The sequence below is a fragment of the Carcharhinus amblyrhynchos genome, unplaced genomic scaffold, assembly GCF_965287045.1.
Source record: "Carcharhinus amblyrhynchos unplaced genomic scaffold, sCarAmb.v2.hapA scaffold_65, whole genome shotgun sequence".
Classification (NCBI taxonomy): domain Eukaryota; kingdom Metazoa; phylum Chordata; class Chondrichthyes; order Carcharhiniformes; family Carcharhinidae; genus Carcharhinus; species Carcharhinus amblyrhynchos.
In genome coordinates, this window is record NW_027649805.1 from 22,501 (window position 1) to 47,906 (window position 25,406).

The 25,406-nt window shown below is 46.4% G+C and overlaps 1 protein-coding gene across 1 annotated transcript in view; it reads left to right on the plus strand.

Annotated features, from left to right (window-relative positions):
- Window positions 1-17,282, plus strand: part of LOC145337706 (high affinity cGMP-specific 3',5'-cyclic phosphodiesterase 9A-like) — a gene marked incomplete at its 5' end in the record, with an annotated part of 38,156 nt that extends 20,874 nt beyond the window's left edge. The window contains 2 exons of the mRNA XM_080182537.1: window positions 6,895-6,990; window positions 17,232-17,282. Of these exons, the coding sequence (XP_080038663.1) occupies window positions 6,895-6,990; window positions 17,232-17,282 (147 nt within the window). The remainder of the gene's footprint in view (window positions 1-6,894; window positions 6,991-17,231) is intronic.
- Between the last annotated feature and the right edge of the window lie 8,124 nt (window positions 17,283-25,406).

Genomic DNA, 25,406 nt, shown 5'->3' on the forward strand with positions numbered 1-25,406 from the left:
TGCCAGACACTGCTCCTCACTGCCCGCCAATCCAGCCATCTTGGTGTCATCAGCAAATTTGCTGATCACACCACCTACTCCTTCTTCCAAATCATTTACATACACTACAAAGAGAAGAGGTCCCAGTACCGAGCCCTGCGGCACACCACTAGTGACAGACCTCCAGCTAGAAAACGACCCCTCCACTACTACTCTCTGATTCTTCTTTGCAAGCCAGTTCTCTACCCATCTAGATACCTGACCACATATCCCATGAGCTTTAATCTTCTGAACCAACCTACCATGAGGGACTTTGTCAAACGCCTTACTGAAATCCATATAGACGACATCAATGGCTCGTCCTTCATCGACCGTTTTTGTCACCTCCTCAAAGAATTCTACCAGATGCGTAAGGCAAGACTTCCCCTTTCCAAAGCCATGCTGCGTATCCTTAATCAGATCGCAACACTCTAAGTGCGCATACATCCTATCCCTAAGAATCCTCTCCATCAACTTACCTACCACTGACGTTAAGCTCACCGGCCTATAGTTACCCGGATTATCCCTCCTACCCTTTTTAAACAACGGTACCACGTTTGCTATCCTCCAGTCCTCTGGGACCTCACCTGTGTCCAAAGAAGAGACAAAGATTTGCGTCAGAGGCCCAGCAATCTCATCCCTCGCCTCTCTAAGCAGACTCGGATAAATGCAATCGGGCCCCAGAGATTTATCGGTTTTAATGCCAGCTAAAAGCCCTAACACTTATTCTCTCGTAATCGATAGATCTTTCAATTGGTCTACCGCTCCCTCAATGACCATACCAGACATCAAGCCCCTCTCCTTCGTGAATACCGACGCAAAGTATTCATTCAGGATCACCCCCATTCCCTCTGCCTCTAAGCACAATTCCCCATGTCTGTTCCTGAGAGGACCGATTTTACCCCTAGCCACCCTTTTGTTCTTAAGATAGGAGTAAAACGCCTTTGGATTCTCCTTAATCCTACCTGCCAAAGCCATCTCATGCCCCCTCTTTGCTCTCCTAACTCCCCATTTGAGATCCCTCCTACTCTCTCTGTATTCCTCCAACGCTCTCTCCGTTCCCAGTTGCTTAGACCTGACATACGCCTCTCGTTCCTTCCTAACCAGGTCTTCTATATCTCTAGTAATCCACGGTTCCCTAATCCACCTTTCCCATCCTTTCTCCTAACCGGCACATGCCTTTCCTGCACCCATTGCAGCTTTCCCTTGAAAGACTCCCACATGCCTAACGTGGTCTTGCCTTCCAACAGCCTATCCCAGTCTGTATCCCTAAGCTCCTGCCTAATCCGGCTGTAACTAGCCTTCCCCCAATTTAGCACCCTCCCCTTAGGACAGCAATCATCTTTTTCCATTCGTATCCTAAAGTAGACAGAGTTGTGGTCACTATTAACCACATGTTCACCTACTGCAACCTCAACCACCTGACCCGGCTCATTTCCCAGAACTAAATCCAGTATCGCCCCCTCTCTAGGCGGGCTATCTACATACTGTTACAAGGACCCTTCCAATACACATCTTACGAATTCCTCCCCATCTGACCCCCCCAGCTCTAGGCACCTTCCAATCCACCCCAGGGAGATTAAAATCTCCCACTACAACAACCCTGTTCTTCCTACACTTATCCAAAACGTCCCTACATATACCCTCTTCCACTGCCCGTGGGCTATCGGGCGGCCTATAGTACACTCCTAGCATAGTAATGGCCCCCTCCCTATTCCTCAACTCCACCGACAGAGACTCAATTCCCAACCCCTCCATGTTATCCTCCCTCTGCACCGCTGTGATCTGCTCCCGAACTAAGAGCGCCACTCCCCCTCCTCTTTTCAACCCTCCCTTATCACGCCTAAAACACTTATACCCTGGAATATTTAGCTGCCAGTCCTACCCCTCCTTTAACCATGTCTCTGTCACTGCCACCGCATCTAAATTCCTCGCGAACATCAAGGCCCTAAGTTCATCCGACTTTCCCATCACACTCCTCGCATTAAAACAGATGCACCGAAGACCCTCAGGCCTACTCAGATCCTCCTTCTCCTGGGAGATTTTCCTATCATCTAGACTTACTCTGACCTCCAACTCACTCCCACTACCAGTGCCTGAGCTGTCTCTCTCCTCCCCACTCCCCCTCCATATTAGTTCAAACCCTGCCGAAACACTCCAGCTAACCTCCCAGCTAAAATATGTGTACCCTTCCCATTTAAGTGTTCCCTAACCCTCTTATACAAGTGCCCTTCCTTTGCAAAGACTTCCCAATGGTCAACAAAACTAAAACCCTCTGTCCTGCACCAATCCCTCAGCCACGCATTCAGCTGTAGGATCTCGTTATTTTTATCCCTGCTATTGCTGGGCACTGGCAGCAGCCCAGAGATCGCCACCCTGGAGGCCCTACACTTCAGCCTGGCTCCCAACTCCCTGAACTGCCTACGTATTTCCCCCCTACTCTTCCTTCCTACGTCCTTCTCACCTGCGTGTATAATTACATCTGCCTGGGCCCCTTGGCCATTGAAGATTCCCTCTACCCTCTCCGACACATCCTGTACCCCTGCTCCAGGGAGGCAGACTACCATCCTGGAGTCCCGCTTTTGCCCACAGAACCGCCTATCAATTCCTTTAACCCTCCCGTCCCCCACCACTATCTCACATCCAACCCCCTTCCTTCCCTCTGAGGCATTTTCCTCTTCCCCTCGTGCCCTTTCCACCTCAGTTGGTGCCTTACCCCTGCTATCTTGAGAGACTACCCCAGGGTAGCCTTTGGAATATTACTCCTCTTCTTTTTCCCCTTCCTAACTGTAACCCACCCATCCCCCCTCCTTGACTCTGGGATCCCCTCCTGAATGTGGTTCCTATTCATTAGTGCCTCATTTTCCCTCACTAAAAATAAATCCCCCAGCCTCAGCTCCAGTTGCCTGACCTGGGCCCTCAAACGCTGCAACTCCAGACATTTGGTGCAGATGTGGACTCTCTGGAGATGCTGTGTCTCCAGGGACTCCCACATATTACACCTTACACAGCTGACTCACCTCCCCAAGTACCCTGCCATTTATTTGACCACCCTTAGACCTATGGACACAGTTAGAAAAATTTGACCAGTATCTCACCTTGCCTAAGCCTGCTCTCGCCTAAGCCCTGTGAGCCAAAGCCCTTGCAGTACTCACTCAGCACCCACCTCACTCCGCTGCCCATTCCCGATGCTGCCCGCTGTCTATTGTGGCCTTGTTTTTGTACTCCCGCGCTCCCTTCCCGACTGCCCTTGAGCCTAGGCCCCGCTACGGAAAGCGCAAACTACAAAAAAACCCCGCGAACCGGCAATACAATTGAAAATAATAGTACACTCGCAGTTTACACTCACCAGCCACCAGTACACTGCTCCGGAGAACAATGAGTACGTGGGATTTAATGGGACTGGGAGTTACAGGTAGTTCTATGGCCTGGTGGGTATGGATATGATCGGCGCCGAAGGGCCTGTTTGTGCTGTAGTGTTCTATGCTCTATGTCGTATACATGGATTTTAGTAAGGTGTTTGGTAAGGTGTTTGCTAAGGTTCCCCATGGTAGGCTCATGAAGAAGATAAGGAGGTGTGGGATAGAGGGAAATTTGGCCGATTGGATAAGTAACTGGCTGTCTCATAGAAGACAGAGGGTGGTGGTGGAGGGAAAATTTTCAGACTGGAGGCCAGTTACCAGCGGTGTACCACAGGGATCAGTGCTGGATCCTCTGCTATTTGTGATTTTTATCAATGACTTGGAAGAGGGGGCTGAAGGGTGGGTTAGTAAATTTGCTGATGACACCAAGATTGGTGGAGTAGTGGATGAGGTGGAGGGCTCTTGTAGGCTGCAAAGAGACATTGATAGGATGCAGAGCTGGGCTGAAAAGTGGCAGATGGAGTTTAACCCTGATAAGTGTGAGGTGATTCATTTTGGTAGGACAAACTTGAATGCGGATTACAGGGTCAACGGCAGGGTTCTGAGGAATGTGGAGGAACAGAGAGATCTTGGGGTTCGTATCCACAGATCTCTGAAGGTTGCCACTCAAGTGGATAGAGCCATGAAGAAGGCTTAGTGTGTTAGCGTTTATTAACAGGGGGTTTGAGTTTAAGAGCCGTGGGGTTATGCTGCAACTATACCAGACCTTGGTGAGACCACATTTGGAATATTGTGTTCAGTTCTGGTCACCTCACTATAAGAAGGATGTGGAAGCATTGGAGAGAGTGTAGAGGAGATTTACCAGGATGCTGCCTGGTTTGGAGGGTAGGTCTTATGAGGAAAGGTTGAGGGAGCTGAGGCTTTTCTCTTTGGAGCGGAGGAGGATGAGAGGCGACTTAATAGAGGTTTATAAGATGATGAGGGGGATCGATAGAGTGGACGTTCAGGGATTATTTCCTCAGGTGGATGTAGCTGTTACTAGGGGGCATAACTATAAGGTTCATGGTGGGAGATATAGGAGGGATGTCCGAGGTAGATTCTTTACTCAGAGAGTGGTTGGGGTGTGGAATACACTGCCTGCTGCGATAGTGGAGTCGGACACTTTAGGAACTTTCAAGTGGTTATTGGATAGGCACATGGAGCACTCCAGAATGATAGGGAGTGGGATAGACTGATCTTGGGATTGGACAAAGCTCAGCACAACATTGAGGGCTGAAGGGCCTGTACTGTGCTGGACTGTTCTATGTTCTATCCAATGTGGCCTCACCAGTGTTTTATACAATTCCAACATTATATCCTTTTATATTCTATACCTGTGCCAATGAAGGACGGAATTCCAAATGCCTTCTTTACAATATTGTCCACTTGAATTGTGCCTTTAGGGACCTGTGCATTTGTGCACCTAGATCTCTCATTTCATCCACCCTTCTTTGCAAATTCCCATTTATTATGTATTTTCTTTAATTGTTTGACCTCCCTAAGTGCACCTTACATTTCTCTGTGTTAAAGCCCATCTGCCATTTTACTACCTCTCCACAAACCCATCTATAGGAGAGTCACAAACTACTGCAGATTGCCTAGATGAATATCAGAAGATCATAAGACTTAGGAGCAGAATTAGGCCACTCGGCTCATCGAGTCTGCTCCGTCATTCAATCATGGCTGATATTTTTCTCATCCCCATTCTCTTGCCTTTTCCCCATAACCCCCGATCCCCTTATTAATCAAGAACCTATCTATCTCTGTCTTAATGAGACTCAGTGATCTGGCCTCCACAACCTTCTGTGGCAAAGAATTCCACACATTCCCCACTCTCTGACTGAAGAAATTCCTCCTCATCTCTGTTTTAAAGGATCGTCCCTTTAGCCTGAGGTTGTGCCCTCTGGTTCTAGTTTTTCCTGCTAGTGGAAACATCCTCTCCACACCCACTCTATCCAGGCCTCACAGTATCCTGTAAGTTTCAATAAGATCCCCCCTCATCCTTCTAAACTCCAACGAGTACAGACCCAGATTCCTCAACCATTCCTCATACAACAAACTCTTCATTCCAAGGATCATTCTTGTAAACCTTTTCTGGATCCTTTCCAAGGCCAACACACCCTTCTTAGATTCAGGGCCCAAAACTGCTCACAATACTCCAAATGGGGTCTGACCAGAGCCTTACACAGCCTCAGAAGTACATCCCTGCTCTTGTATTCTAGCCCTCTCGACATGAATGCTAACATTGCATTCGCCTTCCTAACTGCCGACTGAACCTGAATTTTGAAAAATGACTCCCAAGTCCCTTTGTGTTTCTGATTTCCTAAACATTTCCCCATTTAGAAAACAGTCTGTGCCTTGATTCCTCCTTCCAGGTGCATAACCTCACACTTTTCCCCATTATATTCCATCTGCCACTTCTTTGCTCACTCTCCTAACCTGTCCAAGTCCTTCTGCAGCCCCCCTGCTTCCTCAATACTCCCTGTCCCTCTGCATATCTTTGTATCATCTGCAAACTTAGCAACAGTGCCTTCACTTCCTTCCTCCAAATCATTAATGTATAGTGTGAAAGGTTGTGACCCTGAGGCTCACCACGAATCACCAGCTGCCATCCTGAAAAAGACCTCCTTATCCCCACTCTCTGCCTTCTGACAATGATGGGTTCAATCTGAGTGGCAGGATGTTTAGAGAGGATTTGAGGAAAAACACTGTTTATCCGGAGGGTGGTGAGGGTCTGGAATGTGCTGTCTGGGAGGGAGGTGGCGGGATGCCTCATATCCTTTAGAAAGTATCTGGATAAATGCTTGGAACATCAGAACATTCAGGGCTCTGGGCCAAGTGCTGGTCTTTCTAATGTGTCGATGCAGATTTGATTGGCCAAAGGGCGTCTTCTGCACCGAATGGTTCTATGTTTAAATCCCAGTCCGGATAGATCTGGGTAGATCCCAGCCTGGGGGATGTCCAGCCCGGTGTAGATCCCAGCCTGGGGTAGATCCCAGCCTGGGGTAGATCCCAGCCTGGGGGAGATCCAGCCCGGGGTAGATCCCAGCCTGGGGTAGATCCCAGCCTGGGGGAGATCCAGCCCGGGGTAGATCCCAGCCTGGGGTAGATCCCAGCCATGGGGGAGATCCCAGCCCTGGGGGAGATCCCAGCCCTGGGGGAGATCCAGCCTGGGATAGATCCAGCCTGGGTAGATCCCAGCCTGGGGGAGATCCAGCCTGGGGTAGATCCCAGCCTGGGGGAGATCCAGCCCGGGGTAGATCCCAGCCTGGGGGAAATCCAGCCCAGGGTAGATCCCACCCTGGGGGAGATCCAGCCCGGGGTAGATCCCAGCCTGGGGTAGATCCCAGCCTGGGGTAGATCCCAGCATGGGGGAGATGCCAGCCTGGGGTAGATCCCAGCCCTGGGGGAGATGCCAGCTTGTATGCAGTGATTGGTTAATCCTGAGCTGAGACTCGGTTCCTCTCCAATGCAGCTTTTCCCTCAGATTGAGGAAATGATGCTCCAGCCACTTCGGGATTCCCGCGAGCGATATGAGGAGTTAAAACAAATCGATGATGCGACCATTGAGGTAAAACTCATCTGTCCCCCTCCCTCCTCACTCCCTCCTCTCCATGACATCCTCCCTTTCCTGCTCATTCCCTCACAATCCCTCCCTCTCCTACCCCAGCCCCTCACTCCTCCCCTGCCCTCCTCTCCCCATCACTATTTATCCCCCACCTCCTGTGTCTCCCTATCTGCCCTCTTCTCTTCAATTTGCCAATTTGTGTTTTCCTGTTGAACATTCTGCTGCTGATCCGGTGATTTTACATTGGTTGCTGGTCAGTTTGCCAATGGCAGCTCCCTCAGACCAGCTCAAATAACATTCCAGCTTCAGGGACGTGGAATATTAGAAAATCCAGATGAAAGGAGAAGGTAGGAGTACAGGTTAGCGATGAGGTGGATTGTTACCAGAAAATAAAAGCAAGGGGCAGAATTGTCTGAATGCCATTTTTCAACAAGGAATTATACAAGAGTGGAGAAAATTGATGATAGAACAAACTAAAAGACTTTGTGTCTGAATGCACAAAACATTCAGAACAAAATTAATGAATTAGCTGCATAAACAGAGGCAAAGGAATATGATCTGGTGACAGTTACTGAGGTGGAGATGCTGGCGTTGGACTGGAGTAAACACAGTAAGAAATCTTATAACACCAAGTTAGAGTCCAAGTGGAGAGAGGCTTAAGCACGGGTTAAAGAGATGTGTACTGTCTCACGTGAGAACACCATCCACCAGGTACACGGTACATATTCTTGCAACTCGGTCAATGTTGTCTACCTGATACGCTGCAGGAAAGGATGTCCCGAAGCATGGTACATTGGGGAGACCATGCAGACACTACGACAACGGATGAATGAACATCGCTCGACAAGTCACCAGGCAAGACTGTTCCCTTCCTGTTGGCGAACACATCAATGGTCACGGGCATTGGGCCTCTGACCTTCGGGTAAACATTCTCCAAGGCATGACACACGACAGCGCAGAGTCACTGAGCAGAGACTGATATCCAAGTTCCGCACACATGAGGACAGCCTCAACCGGGATCTTGGGTTCATGTCACACTATCTGTAACCCCCACGATAACTGTCCCAGCTGGAGACAATAAACATCTCTCTAACCTGTGCTTAACCCTCTCTCCACTCACATTGTCTGCACCTTTAAGACTTCATTACCTGTAAAGACTCACATTCCAACCATTATTTTGTAAATTGAGTTTGTGTCTTTATTTGCCCTGTTTGTGAACACAACTCCCACTCACCTGATGAAGGGGCAGCGCTCCGAAAGCTAGTGGCTTGTGCTGCCAAATAAACCTGTTGGACTTTAACCTGGTGTTGTATGACAGTTACTGAGATATGGTTATAAGGAAACTCGGTCTGGGCATTGAATGTCAAAGGGAACTCAGGATTTTGGAAGGATAGAAAGAAAGGAAAGAATTCTGTCCAAGGCAAAGTGATATCTTACAAGCTGTGCCCAAAATACCCTCTAATTCTATCTTTTACACTCATTCTATGCTTTTAAAATTCTACTTTCTATCTCTGTAACACTACATTCCGCACTCTCTCCTTTCCTTCTCTAAGTACGGTATGCTTTGTCTGTATAGCATGCAAGAAACAGTACTTTTCACTGTATACTATTACATGTGACAATAATAAATCAAATCAATCAAGAGGAGGTGGGAGAGTTTTGTTAGTGAAGGAGAGGATCAGTGCTATCATGAGAAATGATATAAACACTGGAGATTAAGATGTGGAATCAATCTGGGTAGAAATAAGAAATAGCATAGGAAATGGTGACAGTAATCTGTGGGTCCCCAAACAGTAATTCCACAGTGGGACACAGTATAAACCAGGAAATACTGGGGGCTTGTAAGAAAGGTAAGCAATAATCATGGGTGACTTTAACATGCATATAGATTGGAAGAATCAGATTGACAAGGGAGAGTTCATTGAATGCATTAGAGATCCTTGTTTTTTGGAGCAATAGGTTGTGGAACTAACCAGAGAGCAGGCTATTGTCAATTTAGTATTGTGTAATGAAGAGGGATTAATTAATGATTTTATAGTTAAGGATCCTCTAGGAAAAAGTGATCATAGAATGAGAGAATTTCAAATTCAGTTTCAGGGCAAGAAACTGGAATCCCACACAAGCACTCGAGAGTTAAACAAAGGTAATGACATAGGCAGGAGGATCGACTGAGCAGAAAGGCTGAAAGGTATGACAGTGTTTAAGGAGATATTCAATTCCTCCAAATTAAAATATATTCCGGAGAGAAAGAAAGTTTCTAAAAGGGTGAAAAAGCATTCATGGCTAAGCAAGGAAATTAAAGTTAACATAACTGTTCCCATTACAGAGACTTGGTTCAGGGAAGGACAGGATTGGCAGCTTAACATTCCAGGATACAGATGTTTCAGGAGTGATAGAGGGGGATGTAAAAGGAGTGAGGGAATTGCACTACTGGTTAAGGAGAATATCACAGCTGTACTCCAGGAGAACACCTCAGAGGGCTCATACAGTTAGGCAATATGGGTAGAGCTCAGGAATAGGAAAGATGTAGACACAATGTTGGGGGTTTACTATAAGCCACCCAAGTGCCAGCGGGAGATAGAGGAACAGATATGTAGGCAGATTTTGGCAAGGTGTAAAAGTAACAGGGTTGTTATGGTGGGAGATTTTAACTTCCCCTATATTGATTGGGACTCACTTAGTGCTAGGGATGTGGATGGGGCAGAGTTTGTAAGGAGCATCCAGGAGGGCTTCCTGAAACAGTATGTAGATAGTCCAACTAGGGAAGGGGGCTATACTGGACCTGGTATTGGGGAATGAGCCCGGCCAGGTGGTCGATGTTTCAGTAGGGGAGCAGTTTGGGAACAGTGACCACAATTCAGAAAGCTTTAAGGCACTGATGGATAAAGATAAGTGTAGTTCTCAAGTGAAGGTGCTAAACTGGGGGAAGGCTAATTACAACAATGTTGGACAGGAACCGAAGAATGTAGATTGGGGGCAGATGTTTGAGGGCAAATCAACATCTGGCACGTGGGAGGTTTTCAAGTATAAATTGATAGAGATTCACGACCGGCACATTTCTGTAAGGATGAAGGATGAAGGATAAATATGGCAAGTTTTGGGAACCTTGGATAACGAGAGATATTGTGAGCCTAGTCAAAGAGAAAAAGGAAGCATTTGTCAAGGAGGAGGCTGGGAACACACGAAGCAAGTGTGGAATACAAGGAAAGTAGGAAGAAACTTAAGCAAGGAGAACGGAGGGCTAAATGGGGTCAGGAAAACGCATTGGTCAGCAGGATTAAGGAAAATCTCAAGGCTTTTCATACATATATAAAGAGCAAGAGGGTTGGCCTACTCAAGGACAAGGGAGGGAATCTATGCATGGAGCCAGAGGAAATGGGTGAGGTATTAAATGAGTACTTTGCATCAGTATTCACCAAAGAGAAGGACTTGATGGATGATAAGTCTGGGAAAGGATGTGTAGATAGTTTGAGACATGTTGAGATCAAAAAGGAGGAGGTATTGGGTTCTTGAGAAACATTAAGGAAGACAAGTTCCCAGGGTCTGAGGGATATACCCCAGAATACTGAGAGAGGCAAGGGAGGAAATTGCTGGGGCCTTGAGAGAAATCTTTGTATCCTCACTGGCTACAGGGGAGATCCCAGAGGATTGGAGAATAGCCAATGTTGTTCTTTTGTTTAAGGGTAGCAAGAATAATCCAGGTAATTACAGCCAGTGAGCCTTACATCAGTGGTAGGGAAATTATTGGAGAGGATTCTTCGAGACAGGATTTATTCCCACTTGGAAGCAAGCGGATGTATTAGTGAGAGGCAACATGGTTTTGTGAAGAGGAGGTTGTGTCTCACTAACTTGATCAAGTTTTTCAAGGAACTGATGATGATTGAGGGTAGGGCAGTAGATGTTGTCTACATGAACTTCAGTAAGGCCTTTGACAAGGTCCCTCATGGCAGACTGGTGCAGAAGGTGAAGTTGCATGGGATCAGAGGTGAGCTGGAAGGTGGATACAGAACTGGCTCGGTCAAAGAAGACAGAGGGTAGCAGTGGAAGGGTGTGTTTCTGAATGGAGGGCTGTGACAAGTGGTTTTCCTCAGGGATCAGTGCTGGGACCTTTGCTGTTTGTAATATATATAAATGATTTGGAGGAAAATGTAACTGGATTGATTAGTAAGTTTGCAGATGACACAAAGATTGGTGGATTTGCAGATAGTGATGAGGACCATCAGAGGATACAGCAGGATATAGATCAGTTGGAGACTTGGGCGGAGAGATGGCAGATGGAGTTTAATCCGGACAAATGTGAGGTAATGTATTTTGGAAGGTCTAACACAGATAGGAAATATACAGGAAATGGCAGAACTCTTAAGAGTATTGATAGGCAAAGGGATCTGGGTGTACAGGTACACAGGTCACTGAAAGTGGCAATGCAGGTGGAGAAGGTAGTTAAGGCATACGGTGTGCTTGCCTTCATCGGCCGGGGCACTGAGTTTAAAAATTGGCAAGTCATGTTGCAGCTTTATAGAACCTTAGTGAGGCTACACTTGGAATACAGTGTTCAATTCTGGTCGCCACACTACCAGAAGGATGTGGAGGCTTTGGAGGGGGTACAGAAAAGATTTACCAGGATGTTGCCTGGTATGGAGGGCATTAGCTATGAGGAGAGGTTGGAGAAACTTGGTTTGTTCTCAGTGGAACGATGGAGGTTGAGGGGAGACCTGATAGAAGTCTACAAGATTATGAGGGGCATGGACAGAGTGGATAGTCAGAAGCTTTTTCCCAGGGTGGAAGAGTCAATTGCAAGGGGGCACAGGTTTAAAGTGTGAGGGATAAGGTTTAAAGGGGATATACGAGGCAGATTTTTTACACCGAGAGTGGTGGGTGCCTGGAAATCGTTGCCAGGGGAAGTAGTGGAAGTGGATATAAAGAACAAAGAACAAAAACAGCCTGGGAAACAGGCCCTTCGCCCCAACGAGCCCGCGCTGCCATTTTAACATTACCAGGCCCCCTCTCCACCCACGACCCCTGTCTAATGTTTTATGGCCATCCAGATTGAGGGAAACTAATTTAGGGACAATTTATTCCTGCCAATCAGCCTAATAGCACACCTTTGGGGTGTGGGAGGAAACCGGAGAACCCGGAGAAAACCCACGCAAGCACAGGGAGAATGCGCAAACTCCCACAGACACCGGCCCAAATCCATGTGTCTGCACAGCAATCAGTGATAGTCACTGAGCTGTCGTCTTGCCCAGTATCTGGTCCAGTTTAGGCACACACTAACGACATGAAGCACTAGGCCAATCTCGAACAACCAAGAGCAGCCCCAGTACGACCTATCGCGTGTATGCCCCTCGTTGGACACGAGGCGGACCGACTTATAACCTGTGAATATAAAAGAGAAAAAACATTATTATTATACCATATCCATTTACCTTACCAGGGACGCCCCAATGCTAATGACCCTTATTTAAAACAATCTCCTATATCCACCCATCCCCAACCCAGTCATGTGCCTGTCTAAGTTACTCTTAAACAACTGTAGCGTGTTTGCCTCCACCACCTTACTTGGCAGAGCATTCCATACCCCCACTACCCTCTGTGTGAAAAACCTCCCTCTAATATCTGTGTTGTACCTCTCCCCCCTCACCCTAAGCCCATGGCCCCTTGTCCTGTGTGTCTCTATCATGGGAGATAGCTTACCTCTGTTTACTCTATCTATACCCTTCATAATCTTATATACCTCTATTAGATCCCCCCTCAGTCACCGTCTTTCAAGGGAAAAGAGCCCCAATCCCTCCTTACCAGGCAACATCCTGGTAAACCTCCTCTGCACTCTCTCCAGAGTCTCCACATCCTTCCGGTAGTAAGGTGACCAGAACTGGATGCAGTACTCTAAATATGACAGTGACTTTTAAGGGGTGTCTTGACAAATACATGAATAGGGTAGGAACATTGGCAAATGTTATTCCTATTCTCAAGAAAGGAAATAGGAATGACACTGGTAATTATAGGCCAGTTAGTCTTGTTTCAGTTGTCGGTAAGTTAATGGAAAGGGTCCTGGGAGATAGGATTTATGACCATTTATAAAGATGCAGTTTAATAAGGGATAGTCAGCACAGTTTTGTGAGGGGTAAGTCCTGCCTCACAAATTTGATTGAATTCTTTGAGGACGTAACTAAGTGTGGAGCTGAAAGTCGAGCAGTTGATGTCATGTACATGAATTTTAGTAAGGCATTTGCTAAGGTTCCCCATGGTAGGCTCATGAAGAAGATAAGGAGGTGTGGGATAGAGGGAAATTTGGCTGATTGGATAAGTAACTGGCTGTCTCATAGAAGACAGAGGGTGGTGGTGGATGGAAAATTTTCAGACTAGAGGCCAGTTCCCAGCGGTGTACCACAGGGATCAGTGCTGGATCCTCAGCTATTTGTGATTTTTATCAATGACTTGGAAGAGGGGGCTGAAGGGTGGGTTAGTAAATTTGCTGATGACACCAAGATTGGTGGAGTAGTGGATGAGGTGGAGGGCTCTTGTAGGCTGCAAAGAGACATTGATAGGATGCAGAGCTGGGCAGAAAAGTGACAGATGGAGTTTAACCCTGATAAGTGTGAGGTGATTCATTTTGGTAGGACAAATTTGAATGTGGATTACAGGGTCAACGGCAGGGTTCTGAGGAATGTGGAGGAACAGAGAGATCTTGGGGTTCATATCCACAGATCTCTGAAGGTTGCCACTCAAGTGGATAGAGCCATGAAGAAGGCCTATAGTGTGTTAGTGTTTATTAACAGGGGGTTTGAGTTTAAGAGCCGTGGGGTTATGCTGCAACTATACAGGACCTTGGTGAGAGCACATTTGGAATATTGTGTTCAGTTCTGGTCACCTCACTATAAGAAGGATGTGGAAGCATTGGAGAGAGTGCAGAGGAGATTTACCAGGATGCTGCCTGGTTTGGAGGGTAGGTCTTATGAGGAAAGGTTGAGGGAGCTGAGGCTTTTCTCTTTGGAGCAGAGGAGGATGAGAGGCGACTTAATAGAGGTTTATAAGATGATGAGGGGGATCGATAGAGTGGACGTGCAGAGACTATTTCCTCAGGTGGATGTAGCTGTTACTAGGGGGCATAACTATAAGGTTCATGGTGGGAGATATAGGAGGGATGTCCGAGGTATATTCTTTACTCAGAGAGTGGTTGGGGTGTGGAATACACTGCCTGCTGCGATAGTGGAGTCGGACACTTTAGGAACTTTCAAGTGGTTATTGGATAGGCACATGGAGCACTCCAGAATGATAGGGAGTGGGATAGACTGATCTTGGGATTGGACAAAGCACAGCACAACATCGAGGGGTGAAGGGCCTGTACTGTGCTGGACTGTTCTATGATCTAACAGAGGGATATGGTCCCCAGAAGGTGAGGAGGTTTTAGTTCAGTTGGGCAGCATGGTCGGTGCAGGCTTGGAGGGCTGAAGGGCCTGTTCCTGTGCTGGAATTTTCTTTGTATCTTGTTCTTTATAAAAACAAAAGCTAAGATGTACCACATTGCAAAGGCCAATGGCAGACTGGAAGATTGGGAAACTTAAAGATCAGCAAAGTGTTATTAAAAGAGTAATAAACAGCGGAAAGGTAAATTATGAAAGAAAGCTCGCACAAAATTAAAAAATGGATTACAAACATCTCTATAAGTATAGAAAAGGGAAGAGAGTGGCTAAAGTAAATGTTGGATCCTTGGAGAATGAGACCACAGATTTAATAGCGGGGAACACAGAAATGATGCAGACAGCAAATCAGTATATTGTCTCCGTTTTCACTAGAGAAGACACTTGAACCATCCCAATAGTAACAGATAAAACAGAGAAAATAGAAAGGGAGGAACTTAGAACAATCATCATCAATAGGGAAATAGTACTCGATAAACTATTGAGGGGTAAGAGCAGGCAAGTCCCCAGGGCCTGGTAGTCTACATCCTAGGATATTAAAGTGGCAGTGGAGATAATGGATCCATTGGTTATAATATTCCAAGATTCCCTGAATGTGGGAAAGATTCCAGTGGATTGGAAAATGCTAATATAACACCTTTTATTCAAAAAGGGTGGGAGGGAGAAATTAACAAAGTATAGGCCAGTTAGTTCAACATCTGTTATTGGAAAATGGTCAGAATCCATTACTACATAGCCAATAACATCAAAGTCAAAATGCATCAAGTCAGATGGTTTTGTGAAGAATAAATCATGTTTGATTAATTCGCTCGAGTTCTTTGAGGATGTAACAAGTTAAGTGGATAATGGGGATCCTGTAGATGTACCTGGACTTCAGGGAGGTGGTTGATAAAATGCCGCATAAAAGGTTAATTCACAAGGTTAGATTACATGGGTTAGGGATAATTTATTAACTTGGATAGGTGACTGACTGCTGAACAGAATAAGTAGTCTCACAATACCAGGTTAAAATCCAACAGGTTTACTTGGTAGCACGAGCTTTTGGAGCACTGCTCTTCCATCATGTGAGGACAAAAGAGCAGCCAGCACTCTGAAAGCTCATGGTTTTTGCTACCAAATAAACCTGTTGGACTTTAACCTGGTTTTGTGAGACTTCTTACTGTGTTTACCCCAGTCCAAAGCCGGCATCTCCACATCATAACTGACAGAAAGCAGCAAGTAAGAATAAATTGGTCTTTCTCAGATTGGCAAGATTTGATTTGATTTATTATTGTCACCTGTATAAGTATATAATGAAAAGTATTGTTTCTTAGGTGCTACATAGACAAAGCATAGTACATACATCGAGAAAGAAAGTTGAGGGTGCAGAAAGCAGAGTTACAGTCTTAGCTAGGGTGTAGAGAAAGATCAACTTAATGCAAGTGGGTCCGATCAAAACTCTGATGGCAACAGGGAAGAAACTTTTCTTAGTCAATTGGTACGTGACCTCAGATTTTTGAATCTTTCTTCTAATGGAAGAAGGTGGAAGAGAGAATGTCTGGGGTACGTGGCATCCTTGATTATTCTAGCTGCTTTTCTGAGGCAGTGGGAAGTGTAGACAGAGTCAGTGGATGGGAGACTGGTTTGCATGTTGGATTGGGCTACATTCACAATCTTCTGTAGTTCCTTGCGGTCTTGGGCAGAGCAGGAGCCTATACCAAGCTGTGATACAACCAGAAAGAATGCTTTCTATGGGGCACCTGTAAAAGTTGGTGAGAGTCGTAGTAGACATGCCAAATTTCCTTAGTCTTCTGAGAAAGTAGAAGTATTGGTGGGGCTTTCTTAACTATAGTGTCTGAGTGGGGGGGGACCAGCACAGGCTGTTGTGATCTGAACACCTAAAAACTTGAAGCTCTTGATCACTTCCACTTGGACCCCATTGATGCAGACAGGGGCATGTTCTCCTTGATACTTCCTGAAGTCAGTAACTATCTCTTTTGTTTTATTGACACTGAGGGAGAGATTATTGTCATTGAATCAGTTCACCAGATTCTATATCTCATTCCTGTGCTCTGTCTCATCATTGAAAATCGAATTGGAGGGGAATTTGGCCACACAGTCATAGGTCTATAAGGAGTATAGTAAAGGGGTGAGAACACAGCCTTGTGGGGCACCAGTGTTGAGAATGATCGTGGAGGAGGTGTTGTTGCCTATCCTTACTGATTGTGGTCTATGAGTTAGGAAGTTCAGGATCTAGTCACAAAGGGAGGTGCTTGGAGATGAGTTTCATGGGAATAATGGTATGAAGGCTGAGCTGTAGTCAATAAATAGGATCTGACATAGGTGTCCTTGTTATCTAGTTCCAGGATTGAGTGTAGGGCCAGGGAGATGGCATCTGCTGTGGAACTGTTGTGCCAGTAGGCAAATTGTAGTGCATCCAGGTAGTCCGAGAGGCTGGAATTGGCTTGTGCCATGATTAACCTTTTGAAGCACTTCACAATGATGGATGTTAGAGCCACGGGCTGATAGTCATTAAGGCATGCTGCTTGGTTTTTCTTAGGTACCGGGATGATGGTTGTCTTCTTGAAGCAGATAGGGACCTCAGATTGTTGTAAAGAGAGTTGAAGATGTCTGTGAATACCCCCCCGCCAGCTGATCCACGCAGGGTCCAAGTGCTCATCTGGGTACCCCATACGGACCAGTCGCTTTCCCTGGATTGAAATTCAAGAAAGCTGTTCTGAATCTGCAATGGTGACCTCAGATACAGGGTCATCCGGGGTTTCCAGGGTGGAGGGCACGCTCTCGTTATCAGATTTCACATTTGCTGAATGTTTTCATTTTTAGATTCACAAATCAAAGCACGAAACATTACCCACCAGCAGCAAAAAGAAATGAGACTGAAAAGGTGAGCATCTGACCTAGAAATCAGAATATTCTCCATCAGCCTGTCTCTGTGGTTTGACAGGAGGGGTATCACTGGTAAAATCCCACGGGGAATTAACATCAAACCTGCTCTTATCAGCTCACTGTCCAAAGAGACAGAGAATGGCAGGTGTCTGTCTGTCACTGGGGGTGGGGGGGGGGGGGAAATGGCTGGAGGGAGTGTCTGTCTGAGGGAGGAATGTCTGGGTCTGTCTGTCATCTGGGGCGGGGGGAGGGGTTCTCTGTGTCTGATGGTGTCTCCTGGAGGGCGTCTGTATATCTTGGGGAGGTGTTTGTCTCCTGGGGGATGTCTACCTATCTTGGAGGGTGGTGGGGCTGTCTCCGGGAGTGTCCGTCTCTGGGTGCGTCTGCCTCTGGGTGTGTCAGTGTCTGGGTGCGTCTGCCTCTGGGTGTGTCCGTCTCTGGGTGCGTCTGCCTCTGGGTGTGTCAGTGTCTGGGAGTGTCTGTTGCTTCATGTTTATATTTTCTGTGGTTCTTTTGTTCCTGGAGTGAGTTTGAGATTGTTCCTTATGTTGCCTCTATAAATGTGGGACATTCTATAAATTCACAGAGAATCACCTTTCTTTGGTTTTTGTAAGGAATGGATTGCTGCATCTTGCACTGGAACATTGTCACTTGCTGCTCTGAAGCGATCACTTCATCCTTGGGAACTGAGGCAAGAGAGCAACCGTTTCCCAGCAAGGAGGCTTGTGACTGTGCAAAGTCAAGGCAACATTCCCTGCTAAAGCACTAACTCTGCTGCAGTATTGTTCTGTTTGAGATCAATGTTTTGGACTGATTACATTTGGAACCTTTTCTGGTGATGTTTGATGTGGTGCCATGACTGAGGCACCAAGAGCAGCAACTGAGCTCGGAGCGCAGTATGAGACAGGAACCTTATTTATCACATTGTGGCTTCCTCACAGATCCAGAACATTTTACTTTTAACCAGATCTATTTTGAGATCATGTGTGTTTAACTTTTGTATTTTTAACCTATATTTATATTTCTTTCAAAAATAATCAGTTTCAGGCTGCAGGATCTGTCAGACTTACAAAAAATACTGGGTCCAGGGTCTGTATTGGAGTGTTTCGTGGGCACACAGTCTGTTTCTGAGCATTTACTGGACTCAGGGTCTGTTGTGGAGCCAATATTGGGCCGAGGGTCTATTTCTGAGCCTCTACTGGGCCCAGGGTCTGTTCCTGAGCATTTACTGGCCTATGTCTGTTTCTGTGTGTTTATTGGGACCAGGGTCTATTTCTGAGCTTTAACTGGGGCTGGGAGCCTGTTTTCAGCTCTTTGCTGATGGAGTGAAGATCTGACTATGAGACAGAAAATGCTGTAAAAATAGACATTTATTTTTTATAATTTTTTTGTGTTGTTTGGTGTTGATGAAATTTTTTAAACATTATTTGATATTGAAGATTTACTAATTGATCTGCTCAGCTATTTAAATTATTTGATACATTTATCATTTCTATGTGATGTTTAATCAATTGCAGGGCTTTTTCTCTTTATTTTCTGTTTTATTTCTCCCTTAAACAATACAACAATTTTCAAAGTCCATCCCCCCAGCTGATTGGATGACTTTCAAAATTCAACGACTTACACATTTCTTTCTGGGGGTACACAAATTAAACTTTGAAACTCCTTCCATCTCTGCATTTCTCTCTCTGCCTCCCTCTCTGGATCTCTCTCTCTTTGGATCTCTATCATTCATTTCAGTTCACTTCCTTTCTGTTTAAGGCTATCCACTCCCTGTCAGAATTACCCATAAAACTAGATTAAAGTCCAATAACTTCATTTGAAACCAATGAGTTTTCAGGGCGCGACTCCAGCAGGTGACCTGGTGAAGGAGCAGCTGTCCGAAAGCTCCTGATTTCAGATAAACCTGTTGGCCTTTCACCAAGTGAGACTTCTTATTGTGCCCACCCCAGTCCACCACTGGCATCTCCACATCATGATGTGGGTATGCCGGTGTTGGACTGGCGTAAACACAGTAAAAAGTCTGACAACACCAGGTTTTAGTCCAACCTATTTATTTGATAATATTCTCACAAGCTTTCGAGGGGACAGCCTCTTTGTCAGGTGAATGTAGAGTTCTGGCCTCAGACAGAGCATATAAAGCACAGACAGTTTAGAGATTACTGATTAAAATGCGAATCCTTACACCTAACCTGCTGTTCAAGACCTGAAGTGCCTGATAATGTGAGTGGAAGGAGCACTGATCACAGTTTACAGAGATGTGTATTGTCTCCAGACAGTACAGTAAGTGAGGTTTTGCAAACCCAGGCAAGTCACGGGGGTTACAGATAGTGCGACATGAACCCAAGATCCCTGTTGAGACCGTCCTCATGTGTGCGGAACTTGGCTATCAGTCTCTGCTCAGCGACTCTGCGCTGTCGTGTGTCGTGAAGGCCGCCTTGGAGAATGCTTATCCGAAGGTCAGAGGCTGAATGCCCGTGACCACTGAAGTGTTCGCCAACAGGAAGGGAACAGTCTTGCCTGGTGACTGTCGAGCGATGTTCATTCATCCGTTGTCGTAGCGTCTGCATGGTCTCCCCAATGTACCATGCTTCGGGACATCCTTTCTTGCAACGTATCAGGTAGACAATGTTGGCCGAGTTGCAAGAGTATTTACCATGTACCTGGTGGATGGTATTCTCACGTGTGATGATGGTATCCATGTCGATGATCCGGCATGTCTTGCAGAGGTTGCTGTGGCAGGGTTGTGTGGTGTTGTGGTCACTGTTCTCCTGAAGGCTGGGTAGTTTGCTGCGAACAATGGTCTGTTTGAGGTTGTGCGGTTGTCTGAAAGCAAGAAGTGGGGGTGTGGGGATGGCCCTGGCGAGATGTTCGTCTTCATCAATGATATGTTGAAGACTCCGGAGAAGATGTCGTAGCTTCTCCGCTCCGGGGAAGTACTGGACGACGAAGGGAACTCTGTCCACTGTGTCCCGTGTTTGTCTTCTGAGGAGATCGGTGCGGTTTTTCGCTGTGGCGCATCAAAACTGCCGATCTATGAGTCGAGCACCGTATCCTGTTCTTACGAGGGCATCTTTCAGGGTCTGGAGGTGTCTGTCACGATCCTCCTCATCTGAGCAAATCCTGTGTATACGGAGGGCTTGTCCATAGGGAATGGCTTCTTTAACATGTTTAGGGTGGAAACTGGAGAAGTGGAGCATTGTGAGATTGTCTGTGGGCTTGCGGTACAGTGAGGTGCTGAGGTGACCATCCTTAATGGAGATGCGTGTGTCCAAGAATGCAACTGATTCTGGGGAATAGTCCATGGTGAGTCTGATGGTGGGGTGGAATTTGTTGATATCATCATATAGTTGTTTCAGTGATTGTTCACCATGAGGCCAGAGAAAGAAAATGTCATCGATGTATCTAGTGTACAGCATCGGTTGAAGATTCTGTGCAGTGAAGAAGTCTTGTTCGAACCTGTGCATGAAGATGTTGGCATATTGAGGCGCAAATTTGGTCCCCATGGCTGTTCCATGTGTCTGGATGAAAAACTGGTTGTTGAAGGTGAAGACATTGTGGTCCAGGATAAAGCGGATGAGTTGTAAAATTGCATCTGGAAACTGGCAGTTGTCAGCATTGGGTACTGAGGCAGTCGCAGCAATGCCATCGTCGTGGGGGATGTTCCTCCAGACCCTGAAAGATGCCCTCGTAAGAACAGGATACGGTGCTCGACTCATAGATCGGCAGTTTCGATGCGCCACAGCGAAAAACCGCACCGATCTCCTTAGAAGACAAACACGGGACACAGTGGACAGAGTTCCCTTCGTCGTCCAGTACTTCCCCGGAGCGGAGAAGCTACGACATCTTCTCCGGAGTCTTCAACATATCATTGATGAAGACGAACATCTCGCCAGGGCCATCCCCACACCCCCACTTCTTGCTTTCAGACAACCACACAACCTCAAACAGACCATTGTTCGCAGCAAACTACCCAGCCTTCAGGAGAACAGTGACCACAATACCACACAACCCTGTCACAGCAACCTCTGCAAGACATGCCGGATCATCGACATGGATACCATCATCACACGTGAGAATACCATCCACCAGGTACATGGTAAATACTCTTGCAACTCGGCCAACATTGTCTACCTGATACGTTGCAAGAAAGGATGTCCCGAAGCATGGTACATTGGGGAGACCGTGCAGACGCTACGACAACGGATGAATGAACATCGCTCGACAATCGCCAGGCAAGACTGTTCCCTTCCTGTTGGCGAACACTTCAGTGGTCACGGGCATTCAGCCTCTGATCTTCGGGTAAGCATTCTCCAAGGCGGCCTTCACGACACACGACAGCGCAGAGTCGCTGAACAGAGACTGATAGCCAAGTTCCGCACACATGAGGACGGTCTCAACAGGGATCTTGGGTTCATGTCGCACTATCTGTAACCCCCGTGACTTGCCTGGGTTTGCAAAACCTCACTTACTGTACTGTCTGGAGACAATACACATCTCTTTAAACTGTGATCAGTGCTCCTACCACTCACATTATCAGCCACTTCAGGTCTTGAACAGCAGGTTAGGTGTAAGGATTCGCATTCTAATCAGTAATCTCTAAACTGTCTGTGCTTTATATGCTCTGTCTGAGGCCAGAACTCTCCATTCACCTGACGAAGAGGCAGTCCCCTCGAAAGCTTGTGAGTATATTATCAAATAAATCGGTTGGACTAAAACCTGGTGTTGTCAGACTTTTTACTGTATCTCCACATCATGTCAGAGTCACGAGGAAGCTCTCCTTGTGCTGACGTGCGTGTTATAAACTTCACAGTTTGTTTGCAAAAGTGAGAGTGAATTCCAACCAGCTGTCACATGAACTCTGCCTGAGCGATCCAGATCTGACTATTCACTCTCCGCCACTGAATCCTCAACAGCAAGTCACCGCCTATCAATTGAATAACATGTTCCCTGTGTGAAGCAAACAGAAATTAAACTCTCTACATTATAACCAAATCATCCATTTCTGGCTTTCTGTCCCAGTCAGGCAAGGTGGTTACTCCCGACTCGTTGGCATTGCCATGATGTTGGCTGTGTTTTTGGTTTGGGTTTTCCTCCATTGGGGCACAGCGGGCAGACTGGTGCACAAATCTCTGAGCTTTCATTCTTTGTTCTTGACAATTCCAGGTTACTTTAACGTACTGCTATGTTCCATGACTCTCTTATCCTACCCTATCGCTTTAAGTCAGTTTCTGAGAAGACACGAGGATCAGACCTGGTTCTATTCCGAGAAGTGTTACCTCGAATGGATTTCCAGGAAAGAATGTTTGAACCTGAATGTGCTTGATTAATTAGAGAGGATGTTTAAAGCTGACAGCCTCTGGCACCAGCAAGAAGTGAGATGCCTCCTGATCATGAGTGATTTCCGAATTTGGGGGTGTAGAGGGGGATCGTGCGGATTTAAGGGGGAAAGAATCTATTAACCATCACTGGAAATGAAAAGCGTCACCTGGGGAAGATCGTGTCCGAATGTCTCTCTCTCTCTCTGTCTCTCTCTCTGTCTTTCTGTCTCTGTCTCTCTCTCTCTCTGTCTCTCTATCTCTCTCTCTCTGTCTGTCTCTGTCTGTCTGTCTCTCTCTCTGTCTCTCTCTCTCTTTCTGTCTCTGTCTCTCTCTGTCTCTCTCTCTGTCTCTCTGTCTGTCTCTCTCTTTCTGTCTCTGTCTCTCTCTCTCTGTCTCTGTCTCTCTCTGTCTCACTGTTTCTGTCTCTCTCTCTCTCTCTCTGTCTCTCTCTCTCTGTCTCTCTGTCTGTCTCTCTCTGTCTCTCTCTCTGTCTCTGTCTCTCTCTCTCTCTGTCTCTCTCTCTCTGTCCCTCTCTCTCTCTGTCTCTCTCTCTCTGTCTCTTTCTCTGTCTGTCTGTCTGTCTCTCTCTCTGTCTCTGTCTCTCTCACTGTCCCTCTCTCTCTCTCTGTCTCTCTCTCTCTCTCTGTCTCTCTCTCTGTCTCTCTCTCTCTCTCTGTCTTTCTGTCCAATCCCAAAAAATCTGTTTCTCTCTGCCTCTCTCTTTTTCTCTGCCTCTCTGTCTCTATGCTCAATAGGTATCATTAACTAATATATTTATACTGAATTTATGTTATATTTCTGACAATTAATACTTATCAGGTTAATTACGTGTTTTATATTTGCTTTCAAAATTTACCTTATTTGTTCTTTTTAAAATATCAGCTTAAAGCTTTCCAAAATTTACAATCAAAACATCTGCTACAGTCTCTCTCTCTCAAACACAAATGATCAGTTTTACCTACAGGAAATCTGGGTGAAATATTTTAAATAACCGTTTAAAAACACAAACAGCTGTCTCTGCTGGGAGGTCACAGCCAGGTGGGACCCTCAGTCACTGGGCAATCAGAGGGTGGCACATTGACTGGCAGAGAGATGGAGGAGTTGCTGCCCTTATCCAGGGCATGATGTGGGTATGCCGGTGTTGGACTGGCGTAAACACAGTAAAAAGTCTGACAACACCAGGTTTTAGTCCAACCTATTTATTTGATAATATTCTCACTAGCTTTTGAGGGACACCCTCTTCGTCAGGTGAATGGAGAGTTCTGGCCTCAGACAGAGCATATAAAGCACAGACAGTTTAGAGATTACTGATTAAAATGCGAATCCTTACACCTAACCTGCTGTTCAAGACCTGAAGTGGCTGATAATGTGAGTGGAAGGAGCACTGATCACAGTTTAAAGAGATGTGTATTGTATTGTGTATTGTGTATCTTGGGTTCATGTCGCACTATCTGTAACCCCCGTGACTTGCCTGGGTTTGCAAAACCTCACTTACTGTACTGTCTGGAGACAATACACATCTCTTTAAACTGTGATCAGTGCTCCTTCCACTCACATTATCGGCCACTTCAGGTCTTGAACAGCAGGTTAGGTGTAAGGATTCGCATTTTAATCAGTAATCTCTAAACAGTCTGTGCTTTATATGCTCTGTCTGAGGCCAGAACTCTCCATTCACCTGACGAAGAGGGTGTCCCTCGAAAGCTTGTGAGTATATTATCAAATAAATAGGTTGGACTAAAACCTGGTGTTGTCAGACTTTTTACTGTGTTTATCCAGGGCACCATAAGAGGATCCCACAGAAACAAAAGGCAGCTGGGCTGCCATTTTGAGGTGTCCTCTCACCTCCCAGCCCACCATTGGTGGATTAGCATCTGCTTGAGAGATTGGGTGCCATGTTCACCTCCACCCTGGCACTGACTCCCTGAAATCCATGCCAGGGTCAGCAGGTCTGACTGTGACCCCAGGAACCCCTCACCATGGACAGTCTCTGCTCTCTCGATGATGAGGCTGTTGCCTCAAAGTTGAGGGTGAGCACAGTGCTAATGCTCCCCCACATTCTTTTCACTTTCTACCTCTTATGCTGCAGCCCATTGAGCTCTAACCTTCCTTAGAGACATCAGCCTTTCCATGACCTGATCGCCTCCCTCGCCACTGGCCCTCAGGCTCCAGGTTGTCCAGTTAAGGACTGTCAGGTTATGCAGCTGTCTCAGAAGCACCATTTCTCCTGTTGAACTGCAGAGCTACATTGAGTATCCAACCCTCCTCCTCCAACACCATATCATGCTGCCTCTGACCACCCCAACCCCGCACCCCCCCGCCTTCACCCTGTGAGGTTTACGAATGTTCCAACTTCTCTGCATTGCACACCCTTTGTTGGAGCCAGGATTTGCAGCTCAGCATGTCCAGAGTGTTCTCCCTGATTCCCACATGTCTGAGTGGAACTATGGACAGTTGTCCATCCTCTGTCCCCACACTGGACAATGTCCAGTCAGAACATAAAACATAAGAACATAAGAAATAGGAGCAGGAGTAGGCCATCCAGCCCTTCGAGCCTGCCCCGCCATTCAATAAGATCATGGCTGATCTGAAGTGGCTCAGTTCCACTTTCTCCCCATAATCCTTAATCCCCTTGCCTACCAAAAACCTATCAACCCGCGTCTTAAAAATATCTAGCGAGGCAGCCTCCATCGCCTGCTGCAGTTTTTCGCCCCGTAAGTAATAGTCCTTCCTACCATTATTCCTACCAAAGTGGACCACCTCACACTTGCCAACATTAAATTCCATTTGCCAT